The sequence below is a fragment of the Pomacea canaliculata genome, linkage group LG4 (assembly GCF_003073045.1).
Source record: "Pomacea canaliculata isolate SZHN2017 linkage group LG4, ASM307304v1, whole genome shotgun sequence".
Taxonomy (NCBI): domain Eukaryota; kingdom Metazoa; phylum Mollusca; class Gastropoda; order Architaenioglossa; family Ampullariidae; genus Pomacea; species Pomacea canaliculata.
Genome location: NC_037593.1, coordinates 31,563,790 through 31,576,289, shown reverse-complemented (window position 1 = coordinate 31,576,289; position 12,500 = coordinate 31,563,790). Strand labels below are relative to the sequence as shown.

At 44.0% G+C, this 12,500-nt stretch overlaps 1 protein-coding gene across 5 annotated transcripts in view; it reads right to left on the bottom strand.

Moving 5' to 3' along the window:
• LOC112561804 (putative leucine-rich repeat-containing protein DDB_G0290503) overlaps positions 1-12,500 on the bottom strand; it is a 59,542-nt gene that overhangs the window by 1,204 nt on the left and 45,838 nt on the right. For all 5 annotated transcript variants that reach the window (XM_025234540.1, XM_025234542.1, XM_025234541.1 and 2 more), the window contains exons 12-30: positions 12,306-12,418; positions 11,959-12,130; positions 11,418-11,582; positions 10,998-11,123; positions 10,615-10,793; positions 10,291-10,396; positions 9,714-9,872; positions 9,034-9,126; positions 8,420-8,602; positions 5,854-5,985; positions 5,337-5,554; positions 4,987-5,035; positions 4,690-4,794; positions 4,182-4,265; positions 3,573-3,766; positions 3,207-3,312; positions 2,689-2,886; positions 2,020-2,210; positions 1-1,795 (exon numbers count right to left, since the gene is read on the bottom strand). The exon at positions 1-1,795 is cut by the window's left edge and continues 1,204 nt beyond it. In XM_025234540.1, coding sequence (XP_025090325.1) covers positions 2,160-2,210; positions 2,689-2,886; positions 3,207-3,312; positions 3,573-3,766; positions 4,182-4,265; positions 4,690-4,794; positions 4,987-5,035; positions 5,337-5,554; positions 5,854-5,985; positions 8,420-8,602; positions 9,034-9,126; positions 9,714-9,872; positions 10,291-10,396; positions 10,615-10,793; positions 10,998-11,123; positions 11,418-11,582; positions 11,959-12,130; positions 12,306-12,418 — 2,433 coding nt within the window. In that variant the 3' untranslated portion in view covers positions 1-1,795; positions 2,020-2,159. The remainder of the gene's footprint in view (positions 1,796-2,019; positions 2,211-2,688; positions 2,887-3,206; positions 3,313-3,572; positions 3,767-4,181; positions 4,266-4,689; positions 4,795-4,986; positions 5,036-5,336; positions 5,555-5,853; positions 5,986-8,419; positions 8,603-9,033; positions 9,127-9,713; positions 9,873-10,290; positions 10,397-10,614; positions 10,794-10,997; positions 11,124-11,417; positions 11,583-11,958; positions 12,131-12,305; positions 12,419-12,500) is intronic.

Genomic DNA, 12,500 nt, shown 5'->3' with positions numbered 1-12,500 from the left:
ATGTAAAGTGTGCAATGTCTTAATATTCATGTTCCTATGAAAGTAAAATTATATACTGTTAATATTGCCATCTGCTGTCATCCATTGCCCAGAGGACGAGACAGAGAGAAAGGAGAGAGGAGAAAGCTGTGGAGTTGTGGGAAGAATGACCAAGTATGACCAAGTATGACCAAGTATGACCAAGTATGACCAAGAAGCCCTGGAGTCAAACCCTCAAGCTGTGAGAATATCTTCACACAGGCTGCTTGAGAGAAGTCAGGAAATTCAAAAGAGCAATTAGATAATTTCCAAAAAGCCTCACCCACACAGCCACCCTACTTCCCACTAAGAGCATCGACAGTTTATACAAAGATTAGGTTGAATTAAAAATAAAGGACCTAACTGCTTTGAAACAAATAGAACTCCGAGATTTTGTCTGGAAAACAAGCAAAACAAAAGTGAACAAAAGCAGTTCGTTTTTATGTCACAAATAATACTACCTGGCATGCCAGAGGCCAGGTTCAAAGGTCACTTTGCGGGAGCCTTGAACACGTTGAACCTCTCAATACTTTTGTGGCTTAGTGAGAAAACTACTATGGTCATGTGGCAGGAGATATTTCTAACTTACTCAAATTTCCTTCTGCCTGAGGTAAGCTGCAGGCATCGCTAAAGGTTGTTTAAACATTTTTCACATACTGAGAACTAAGAGCAAAGCATTTAATTAGCACTTAAAGCAAACATTTTCAGTAATGTTTCTGTCCATTCATCCTCAGGCATATCAGACTTTCTTCCATCCTGTTAACAGCACATCCTCCGCCTGCTTTTCGCACACACACACACTCTTCCTTTCTGTATCTACCCATATCTAATGTGTACCAAAAAATCAGTATAATCGCCAGAAAATATGGCCTCTTCCCCAGGAGCCAGGATCTGGGTTGAAATAAAGAGTAGAGATGAAAAATGATGGACTTTTAGTAATAAAAACAATTATCCTGCGATAAACATTTTTCTCGTGCAGTTGGCTGACTATCATCTCTTCACATCACTGAGGTTAATGCCAGATGCCCAAGTGCAGCTACATGCTACGGATGATCTGACCAGCTCATCTCTTTAAACACTGGAGGTATAAAAATATGTTAATGGAAATACTTCTACCAAAATTCTACCACTTCTCTCCTTGTTTTGGCAGTGTCCTTTGCCTGAGAGCAGTCCGATTCCGCTAAAGATGCAATGTTTACTAAACGTTTGTTATCTATCGGTAAAAACAAACGATACACCCAGAAAATGTAGGGTGGTAGGAAATAAAGAGCAAACAAAAGCAAGACAAGAGAAGGCAGACTGACAGAAAAGGAAAAACCAAAACAGGAAAGAAACAAAAAAGGAAGGAAAGAACGAACGAACGAACCTAAAAAAAATGGAAAGAAAGAAAGAGGACTTAGAATGTGGAAGAAAAAAAAATACACGAAAGAAGGAAGGAAATAAATTGTACACAAGATGGCCGTAGCAGCTCTGTCTATAGCCTAGTAACTGTGACTAAAGGTTTCTAATATTGGGCTGCTTCAAGATATCCTGGTTTACCAATGATTGTCTGCCACGTTTGGCAAAAAACAAAAACAAAAACAAAAAAAACAAACAAGTGGATGCGCGTAAATGTCCTTGTGTCGGTCAGGCGCAGGTTCCGAGCACGTGACCCGCGGCTCCTTTGAAGTGGGTGCGGCTACCGGGAGAGGGTCAGCACGTGGTGGGCTGACATCACAGGTGTGTTGTTGTACTGGCGATGCAGCTGGGTGTAGGCCTTTTCCAGCTGCATCAGCTCCTGTGCCAGAAAAAAAAATATTAATGGTGTGCACAGCATAATCAGGAGATTACTACGCATGATGAGTAAACATCTAACACATCTTATCTAGGGTAAGCGACAGACGACTGTTGTTCACAAGGATTCTCTCCCCACAACCACCATCAACTGACTGCTTGATACTAGGAGCAATGTGGAAACTTCATGATGAATGTCCGTCTAGGAGTTCAAAGTGCAATGGTCACCTGGTTCTGGCAGTTGAGAGTATTCTGTAGCTTCGTCATTTCCGCCATTTTGTGCGACAGCAACGACTGACTGAGCTTTGCTCGCTCCTCGGCTATGATGGCCTCCTTCTCGCCCAGACGAATTCTGTCTTCCAGGTGTCTCACTTGTCTCTCGGCTCACGTGTAGGTGATAGAGGTCGGCGAGGGGATGTCTACATTTGTAGAAAATAAATAAATAAATAAAGCACACATCCAGACAGAAGCAGATTGCACAAAACTATTTAAACTTTCTCAAAATCATATTTATTAACTACTTTATTACATTTACCTACATCACATACAAATGAAATAAACTTAATTTGTTGTAAAAGATCAAGACTGTGCAACAAAGTTTTGATATTACTGAAAATGCAAGAATTGTGCCATGAAGTTATAAAATACCAGAAACATACACTCATACACACATTAACACACACACACATGCGCACACGTGGATGAGACGCGGAAACAGACAAAAAAGTTAATATTATTATTCTAAAATCGAAACCAGCAACTAGAAGCCCAAACACTCCCCACCCCAGAAGAAGTTTTAGATACAATAACAGTAACACAACACCCTCCACGCATCACCACACCTGTGCAGGTGACTACCTTTAGTTAAGACAGACGAGAGGAAATTGTTGCAAGTACCTGGGTGGGTGACAGGGCCGACAAGTCCGGAACAGAGAGGTTGTTTCTGGACAAGAGTTGCTTGCGGCGCAGCGCGTCGTTGTCCGCCGTCAGCTGCTTGATGCGGGCCTGCAGGTACTGCTGCTGCTGCTGCTGCTGCTGCGACAGGGGGCTGGGCGACACGGCGCGGGGGGCCACGGGGGGCTTGCTGCACTGCATCTGTTGTACGACAACATCCTCCCAGCGGAGGACAAAGCTTCAAGTCATTGATGCCATTAGCTTGACAACCTACTGTTGTATATCTTGTCGGAATTTTACTCTCATATTCTGCTGGGAATACATTTAATTTTTGTACATATTGCAAGGTATCTTCAGTAACAAGTAGAATAACACCATCGTACTGTCACCCAGCTCCTTCAGTAAAGGGAGAAAAAAAGAGAGAGAGACTGATAAAGAAGCAGATACTGAAGAGATAAGTTGTTTATGTACACAGACTTCAGTTGTTTATGTACACAGACTTCAGTTGTTTATGTACACACCATGGCCAGCCGCTGCACCTCTCTCTCCAGTCGGTCTATTTCTCGTTGCTGCATCTCGTTGACCTGTTTCTGCTCAAAGTTGTTTTGACTCACGACAGCTTGAGACCTGAACACACGTTCACAGCTTGTGAGCTCCAAGTACAATTTAAAAAGGGAGGTAACCCATGTCGCACTTTTCCGCAGTGGGTTATCGTTCTTGTGGCCACTGCAAATCTCAATTAATGCTTACTATTACCCTCCTCCAAGCTGTCCTCATGGCTGTAGCCTTGACAATCAAACGATTTGCTTGTAATCTGAAAGCTGTTTGAGCATTTGATTTCGTGCCACACACACACAGAACCACAAAAGACAAAAGCTAGTAAATACTTTTCCAGTTCTCGGGCAAGCTCCGTCTTGTACAGGTGAGCCACTTTCTCGGCAGTCTGGTCTCGCCAGGTCTGTAGCGAGTTCTTCAGCTCCTCGATCTCCTGGTCCTTGCGTCTCAAAGCCGTTACCATGGAGTTGGCCAGGGACTGGCGGGCGCTGGCCTGAGCCACCTTTGCCAGTTCCTCTGCATGTTCCTGGAGTCAATGACAGAATGACAACAGTAATGACGGATCTATCACGTGAGTATGCTTGTACAATGTGCGTGTCTGTCTGTCTGCCTGCTCAAGGGTTTGTCTGTTTGTCAGTTTGCTGCACGCTCTCTCTTTCTATTTCAGGCCAGAGAAGGTGCAGTGGCATCGACGGAAAGAGTTTTATCGAACAACATTTAAAATTCTGTATTTATGCTTTTTTTATCCTATATACGACACTTCTTCAAAAGGGGTTAAGGTCCTACTGACTAACTCACACTAACTCACATGGATACAGGAGTACAGACAGAGAAAGGTCAAGAGAGAAAGTTTTTGACTCGTTGATTTTTCTCTTTTGCCTGAGATGAATATCTGCCATTCGCTCTATCTTCTTGTCTGTCTGTCTGAGAAAAAAACTTACCTTTGAGAGCTTTTCCTTCAGTCTGTCCAGCTCCAGCACCCTCTTCTTGTCCATCTCAAGGCGCACGCCCTCTGCCACCTCGACCTAAAACAAAGGAAAGATGATTCGTCAATACATCCTACTGCTCCATACTCGGCTATTCCTGGGTGCTTTGATGGATATATTAGACACAGTCTCTACACCAAAGTATATACGTGGTCAATAAAAACACAGAAAGAAAGAAAATGAATGACAATGGAACGAACTGGGAATACAAAGAGTTTTTATAAACTCCTTAAATTTTTAAGAAGAAATGAGTTGTGTGCATGAGTGTGTTACTTGTCATGATGATTGATGAGATTTGGGTGGTGGTATGCTTATAGAAAACACAAGAGTTAGTAACAGTAAAATGATGAGAAGGAAGAGGGAAACAAAGAAAGAAGTGGATGCACACGGAGAAGACTATTTTCAGTCAGATAGAAAAGGGACATGATATACAAAACGTTTGTCTATAGGTATGGATTCATACTTTCTCTTTCTCCAATTCACTGATGACAGAGCGACACCTCTCCAGCTCGGTAGACAACTCTTGAATGTGGTTCCGGAGCTCTTCATTGACAGCTCGCAGGTTGGCCTGTAATCATCGCAGTACTTACATCATTGTCTAGAGAAAGCAACGATCCTAGCATCTGCACCCAATTATTTACACAACACCACATTTTCACTAATTTCTCCAGTATTCTAACTCGCCAAACCGCTCATTCCCCTAATTACTCATTCATTTACTCCCCAATCCGCTCATTCCCCTACTCACTCAGCTACTCACCAGGGCTGCTGTGATCTGCGCACGGGTGGAGGTGGACTCGGTGACGGCGCTGAAACCAGTGACCTCCTCATTTAAATATCTCGACACTCGGTCAACGGTCGTAACAACGTCACGTACAACGTCCACGTCACCGTCAAGTGTCATTTACAGGTACAGGTCACTCGAATCTCTTTTCCACATACAGAAATCTTCATAAATGTCTGGATTGTGTAACAAATGCTTAAAACACACTCTAGGCGGCTACGTGCAAGGGAATATTCTCACCTACACATACTTGTTCACACACACACAAACGCAAGGACATCGACATAGGTATACACACCAGTCTATACAAACACACAAGGACTCACCTGAGTTGCACCTGTCTAGGTGACACACCCAGAGCAGTGGCTCCTCGTCGGCATTCCTCGTTGAGCTCGTTGATAACAGTTTTCTCTACGCGGTCAAGCGAGGCCTGGCTGTCTTTCTCTCGACTGACGATCTGCTGTTTCTCCGACTTCAGTGTTCGAATCTCGTCCTCCGCTTGGCGGAGCTGGCTTTGCACCCGGTCCACCTCGCGCTGCATGTCCTGAGGCCATCAGTAGTTGATGAACATGTGTTATCATGATTGTGTTTTTCATTATAAATATAATAGATAAAGCAGACAATTAAATTCTTTCTGACTAGTTTATGAGAGGCACATAATTAAATTATTGATTATCATATAACATTAATTATAAGCAAGGAGTAAAATATTTAAAATCTAGGGTGTTCTACTTCAAAGACGTGTTTCACCAAATATTTCAGGGGTGTATATCGTCTGATGTTTACAATGAGTCTTAAAAATAGTTGTCTGTAAGGGAGTGGAAAGATTAATAATCGGTTTACCTGTCGGACTTTTTCCTTCACCTTTTCCAGCTCGAGACTCCCTTGTTCCCTTGTCTGTTCTTTAGCTCGAGCTACAGCCATCAGCTTCTCTTTCTGTGCCTCCCGGCTCTGACGCCTCTGTTCCTCCAGTTCCTGGACATACATGAAGACACAGAATGAGACAGGTACACAAACACACAGAATGAGAGACAGATGCACAAACGAACACAAATCATTCGTCTGTTATCAATATAAAGTTCCACATAGTTGACAAGACAACAAATTTATATTCAAGCTAATTTCTAGCAAGCAGAGACAAGATATCAATCGCAAAACAACCCCGAGCATCTTGTCATCGGACAACATTTTTGTATTGTAGGGAAGAAATGAATGATGTTCACTTGTCCACTAATGTGTGTCAAAGGTTGCCAACTCTCACCTCATAACAAGCGTTCATGAACCGGAGTCTGACGTTGGTCAGCGAGTCGTAGTTTACCTCGGTCATGATGAACCACTCACTACTCCCTCCTGACTTCAAGTCCTAATGTCGACTGACTTGTGTTCCACCAACCTACACTCTCACTTTTCTCTTTGTGCTCTGTGTTGAGCCTCGTCACCACATGCTTTCTCCTGCTCGCTCTTATCAGAGTTCATGGAGAGCTGACTACACACCTGGCATTGTCCACCTTATAAATTAGTCTTCACTACCACCTGGCCTTTTTTTCCAGGATATTTTGACCTTTGACCATCTTCTCGAGGTACAGTATGGGATCAATTTGGGATGTCTCCTGGTGTGTCCAAACACATAATAAAATCCCTGGTTTCCAGAAGCACTAACAATCAGATTCTCAAACCGCAATGACTTGCTTCCTGTGACTACTCACACCACCAGGTGTTCATGTCCAACCACAGTTCTCTTCTCTCACACCAAAGCAGAGCTTGTCTACCTGCTGCTCCCAGCAACCCACAAGATCGTGTCAAAGAAAACGGGTACCCGACTCTACAGTTTGCCACCCTGACAACACGAGATTTTGCTCTTGACAACCAGGATACCCGCAGTCAAGTTTCTTGCCAGTTCTCTTCCAACCACACTCCACGACTAGTCACTGCAACCCTTCTGGGTATCTTCGACACCGGGTAGCAGGTAATGGCAGGTCTCACTCGGGACTCGGGTATTTAATCCTTCAGTTAAAAAGCTAGAGGCGAGTGTTGCCAAACTGGCTGAAGGCAAGGCACCCGTATGATAACCACGCTGAACTGCTTTTCTTTCTCGAGTTCATGTCTAGAGTAAACAGCACATAAAGATATAATTCTTCCTGCCTTCCCGTGCTTCTGCTTTTTTTTTCTTTTTCCTTTCCTTTTGCCCCTTTAATAAAGCACCCGATTCAGCTACACCCGTGTTCGGAAATGGCTGCAAAAACGAAGAAATGGTCGTAAAACCAGTCGACAAAAGCCTGGAGCATTTAACTCACTTCGGGTTCAAAGCAATGTTAGTCTTTATGTTCTTGAGCGGAACTAACTTGTCAATCAGCGAAGACCATCACAGTCAGTGTCCACGACATTCAGTGAGTGTTTGAATGAACAATGAACTGCCTGCACACTTAAACCCTCCGCCAGTCTATCTGACCTTTGGCGGGTCACAGAGGAGAGAGCGATAAAGCCTCCTTTCATCGACTGCCATTCTATCAGTCGTGCCTGCCCTTCGCAGCGCGGAAATAATTTTTACTGACTCAGTGTCGACATTTTGTCCAAGACGGGGTTCACATTTCAGAGAAGACTTGTCTTTTTTTTCTTTTTCCTTTTTTTAAACACAACGCAGACCTTTCAGCACGTGACTGAGTGTTATGAATGGCTGATACTCTAAGGTCAATCATGATATGTTGTAACCTATACTCGCGTGGTTCAAATGTCAGGAGTATGAAAGACATTTTTTAACTGATTGATTACTTTCCTTAGTGAGTGAGGCGGCTAGGTGTAGACGTGGCTCACGTTTCATTAATCTGATCTTGATAATTAGTTTTAAATAAATCATTCTTGTCTTTCACTTCTGAAAGTGGGAAATTCTTTGTGATGACAGGCATGTCCTGTCAAGAAAAGTTTTTCAACATCATCGGACCGCCGATTCTATGTACCTGCATGCAGGACCAACAGATCGTCCGTTGTTTCGACCTTTGAACTTTACTGTGTACAAATAAATGTAGATCATATGTAAATCACAGTGGATGTATCAGAATCTGGGCTGCGGGTATGAATATGTTGTGGTATTGCTGTTTTGTTGAGCTTCCATATAGACTGCTTCTAATTGCCCTCTGGGATAAATAAAGTTCCTTTCTTAAATCTGACTTACAAAGGGAGGCAATCAATCTCACGTGCAAACATGACAAACGCCTTGTACATAACAACAACAGTCTCCACCGACGACCAGACTTGACACCTGAGTAATGGAGCATGTAATTTTTGCAGGTTGCATGAAAAAGAAAGAAACTTGGAGGGTGGATGGAGATTACATGGAATCATATTTGCTATATGAGTAACACGCACACCAAAGATGAGCATGTGCATGAAAAGAAAGAGTGAACATCCCCACCTCTTTCATCTGCGACACTTCTCGCTTCAGATGGTGAGTGAGTTCTTTCTCTTGGTCCAGCGCCATCTTCATCTCGTCGACCATCTGCTTGGCATCGCGAGTCATGGCTTCTCGTTCAGCTCGCAGCTTCCACTGGCTCTCCGACTCCAAGCGCGCACTCTCCCTCACCACCGCCTCCCGCATCTACAGGAGGGTGGACCGACATTTACAGGCATCCTTCCACGAGTTTTACAGAGGACAACAAGGTGTCTACTATGGCCGATCGAATTATATGTATCTTTGTAGCAACCTTTTATTTATATTCTTACTGAAAAAGGCGGAGATTAGGCATTAAAATGAAAAAAAAAAAATAAGGAGGATGTAAATAAAAAGAGAACGAATAAACTAAAAGAAACAAAAAAGAAAAAAAATGAAACGCATTAAGAAAGAAAAAAAAGGAAACAAAGAATAACAGAAACAAGCAACAACAACAACCAAAAAAATAACAACACAAAAACAAAATAAAAAAACAACTAACAAGAGAAAGAAAGAAAGAAAGAAAGAAAGAAAACTATTTTTACTACTAATGTCTGTCCTTAATCCCAGCTTTACCCGACAAGAGAAACACACTCTACCTTCTGATCTGTGACCTCCTGAACACGTCTGTCCACACTCCGCTGGACATCTCGCACCTTCTCCTGAAGTCTCGCGATCTCTTGGTTTTTCTCCTGTCGAACGTGAGTGCCGAGTGTTCAGAAATAATAGCCAGAGAGATATAAAATCGAATCAGACCAAGTTCGGTAAGGAAACTACAGCTTCTTCACCACACACTCCATGTTAGTCTACCTGTTGACGTAAATGCAATTAGAACTGAACTATTCCTTTAAAAAAATTCAAAATGTCTTCGTTCGGTTTTATTTTTTATGAGACGGAAGATGTAGATTTATTCATTCTGACATTCTTTCCTTCTTTCTTTTTTTCTGTTAGTCACTAGGTGTTTCAAACGTTCGGCTCCTTTTATTTTTATTGCTTTCATTCAGTCATTAGTTCATTCTTTCCTGCATTTCATTAATTTATTTACACACATATTAGTCTATTCATTTCTTCACTTTTTACCGTCGTTCTTTTCTTTTTCAAACTAGGGACCTGGGGCCAGCTGATCAACACTGCATGTGCAGCGCGTCTAAATGGCACAGACGCAATATTAGAAGGGAATGTGTTTGAATTTCTCTTTAAAACAGTTTTAACGGTAAGAAACATGCCGTGCAACTAGCCCCCGTTAGCTGACCTGTGACCTGTGACCTGTGACACTCACCGACAACAGCGCTGCGTTCTCGCCCAGCAGCTGCGCCATGCGTTCATCCGCCCTGGACGTGCTGTCCCGCCGCTCGCTCTCCACCTCCGCGCGCAGCTCCTCCAGCGCCCTCTGCTTGTCCAAGAACAGCGACTCTCGCAGCTGCAGCATGGCCGTGTCCTGCAACGAGTGTCCGAGGGTAGGTGGCGTCTAGCGGTTATGTCTAGTCATGGATCGCGTGGAATTTCATTATCTTTGATGCTGAATACTGGGACACAATGGCTAGCGGTGAATGCGCTGGACTGGGGAGCAGTAGGCAGCCGGTTCGAGCCCGGCTGGATCCTGACGCTGGAAAAATGTCCCTACCTAGCACTTTCAAGAATGTATTTTTGAGAGGAGGTAGAGGTACGGTGGAAGGCAAGTGGTGAAGCTCCGACTTCCATACTCCGTGCTCTAGACACTTTGGACCACTCAAATTCACACCCTACGGGCTCTATGCAATGGGATATATGCTTACAACATTTACAAACATAAATACAACCCTAGATTAAAACAAAATTGAAGCAAACTGTAGTCTAAGGCCCTGTGCACTACTAACCGTTTCTTTGCGCAACATCTGCAGAGTCTTGCGGTGATCCTCCGTGACGGCAGCGCGGGAGGCCTGCTCTTGGGACAACTGACTTTGCAGTGCGTTTAGGTTCTCTCTGTCATGTCAGACAAACAGGTTGAAAATATATATATATACACACACACCTATATATATACATGAGCGCGTTACAAAGATTTTACCAACAGAGATCGTGAGGGGAAGGTTGTATCCCTTTATACGACCAAAAACTTATTTGTGTGATTTTATTCTGCGAAAAAAAAATCCCAAACATTTTTCTTTCTCTCACACGTTCAAACGCGCACACCCGCCTACCTCAGCTGGCTGTTCTGCTCTTCCTTCATCTTGTTGTCAGCCAGCAGGTCGTTGACGCGGACTCGCAGCTCCTGCAGCTCCTCGTTGATGACCTCCACCTCCCGGGTCATGAGCTGCCTGCTCTCCTTACTCTCCTGGTTCGCCCTCACCTTCAGGGCGGCGTATTCCTTCGTCGTCTCCTGCAGTCGATACACAATACCAGTCATCGATACACGATACCAGTCATCGATACACGATACCAGTAATCAATTCACTATCGACAGGTGGTCAACACACATCTGGGAGTCTGCTAGCTCCTCGTGACTCCGACAACTGACGAGCTTACCTGCGGTACCGATTGCGACATTTACCGATTGTAAATACAGTTCTAACGAGTCACTTACCTGAATCAGTTCGTTCTTTTCTCGCTCCATCTGACGGAAGGCGTCCTCCAGCTTGTCTGTGGTCCTCTGGGCTATGGACAGGTTGTTCTGAGTCTCCTCCAGCCTCGCTGTCAACGTCTCAATTTCCTGAGTCAAACATGTCCGTCAGTGTCCCAGTGTTGCCCTTCTCATGACATGCTCATCATTTCCACCGAAAATTATCATTGTGGACAATAGTGACTGTGGTAGCAGTGATGGCAGAAAAATGAACAAGAATGATAATATGGGCAATGATGATGACATCACTACTATCATCACCATGACTACACCAAGGCAGTCAATACATCAACTCTAACCCTAACAGGAGAAACTGTAAAATCTTATAATTTTTATTATCATCTGTTTCTTCTAATTAAGAGGGTGGCTGTGTGGGGCGGGTACCTCGCTAAGTTCTTCACGCTGCAGGCGAGCTTGCTTCTGTTCGCGCAGGAGGTCCTCCTTGGCCGCCTCCAGCTGCCGCGACAACTCGTCTCGCTCCAGTTCCGCTGTGCGGAGTCCGCGCTGCCGCAGCTTCAGGGTGTCGTTCTCCTCTTGCAGCAGCCGCACCTGTAGGGGTAGGATGACATGGTGAATAAACTGATTGGTTGTAGCCCTCACAGACAGCCAGCCAGTCACACACACACACACAGACACACAGACAGACGGACAGATGTGGACAAGGAATAAATTGATACAGACAAGGAAATACAAAATATTTACTTTAAATTGAAGTACACTAACACCAAAGATTTTTTTTTTTTTTTTTTGTAATACAACCAAACGCGACAATAAAAATGGAGAATAGGAATTATTTTGTGAGGTCAAAAATAAAAATGAAAACCTTTTTGAACTCTATTTGAAGTAAGAAAAGTTTAAGATATTGGAAAATATATCAACAACAATCCATCCAGAAATAAAGAGGAAATAATAAAGTGGTCCAGACTGTTTCCATGGAGATGCCCAGAGCCTGGAAGCCCCTGATCTCGCTGAGCTTGGCCTGCACCTCGGAGTCGTACAGCTGGCTCATGCCCTTCTTGCGGGAGATCTCGTCGATCAGACGGTCGAGCTCCTTGGCAGCAGTGCTTCTCTTGAACTCCAGCAGCATCAGCTGCGACCTGCACAGCAACGTTCACCTTTAACCCTTGTTAGCTCCACCCAGCTACGGGAAAAATAAAAATAAGATCATGGAAAATGAATAATGAAATCACGCTAAGGTTTGTGCTTATCAACATCATCGTCAATTAACGAAGGAGTGTTATCGAGGTGTCGTCTGCTTCTAGCACTCGTTACCTCGCCTCCTCGGCCTTGTCTCGCATCTCCTTGGCTTCTTTCTCCGCCGCCTTCAGCTGCAGCCTGGTGGTGAACAGAGCCTCCCGCAGTGTCCTCAGCTCCTGCCCAGCAATCTACACACACACAAACACACAAATACACACACAAACACACACACAAACACACACACATACACACAAACACACGCGAAATATT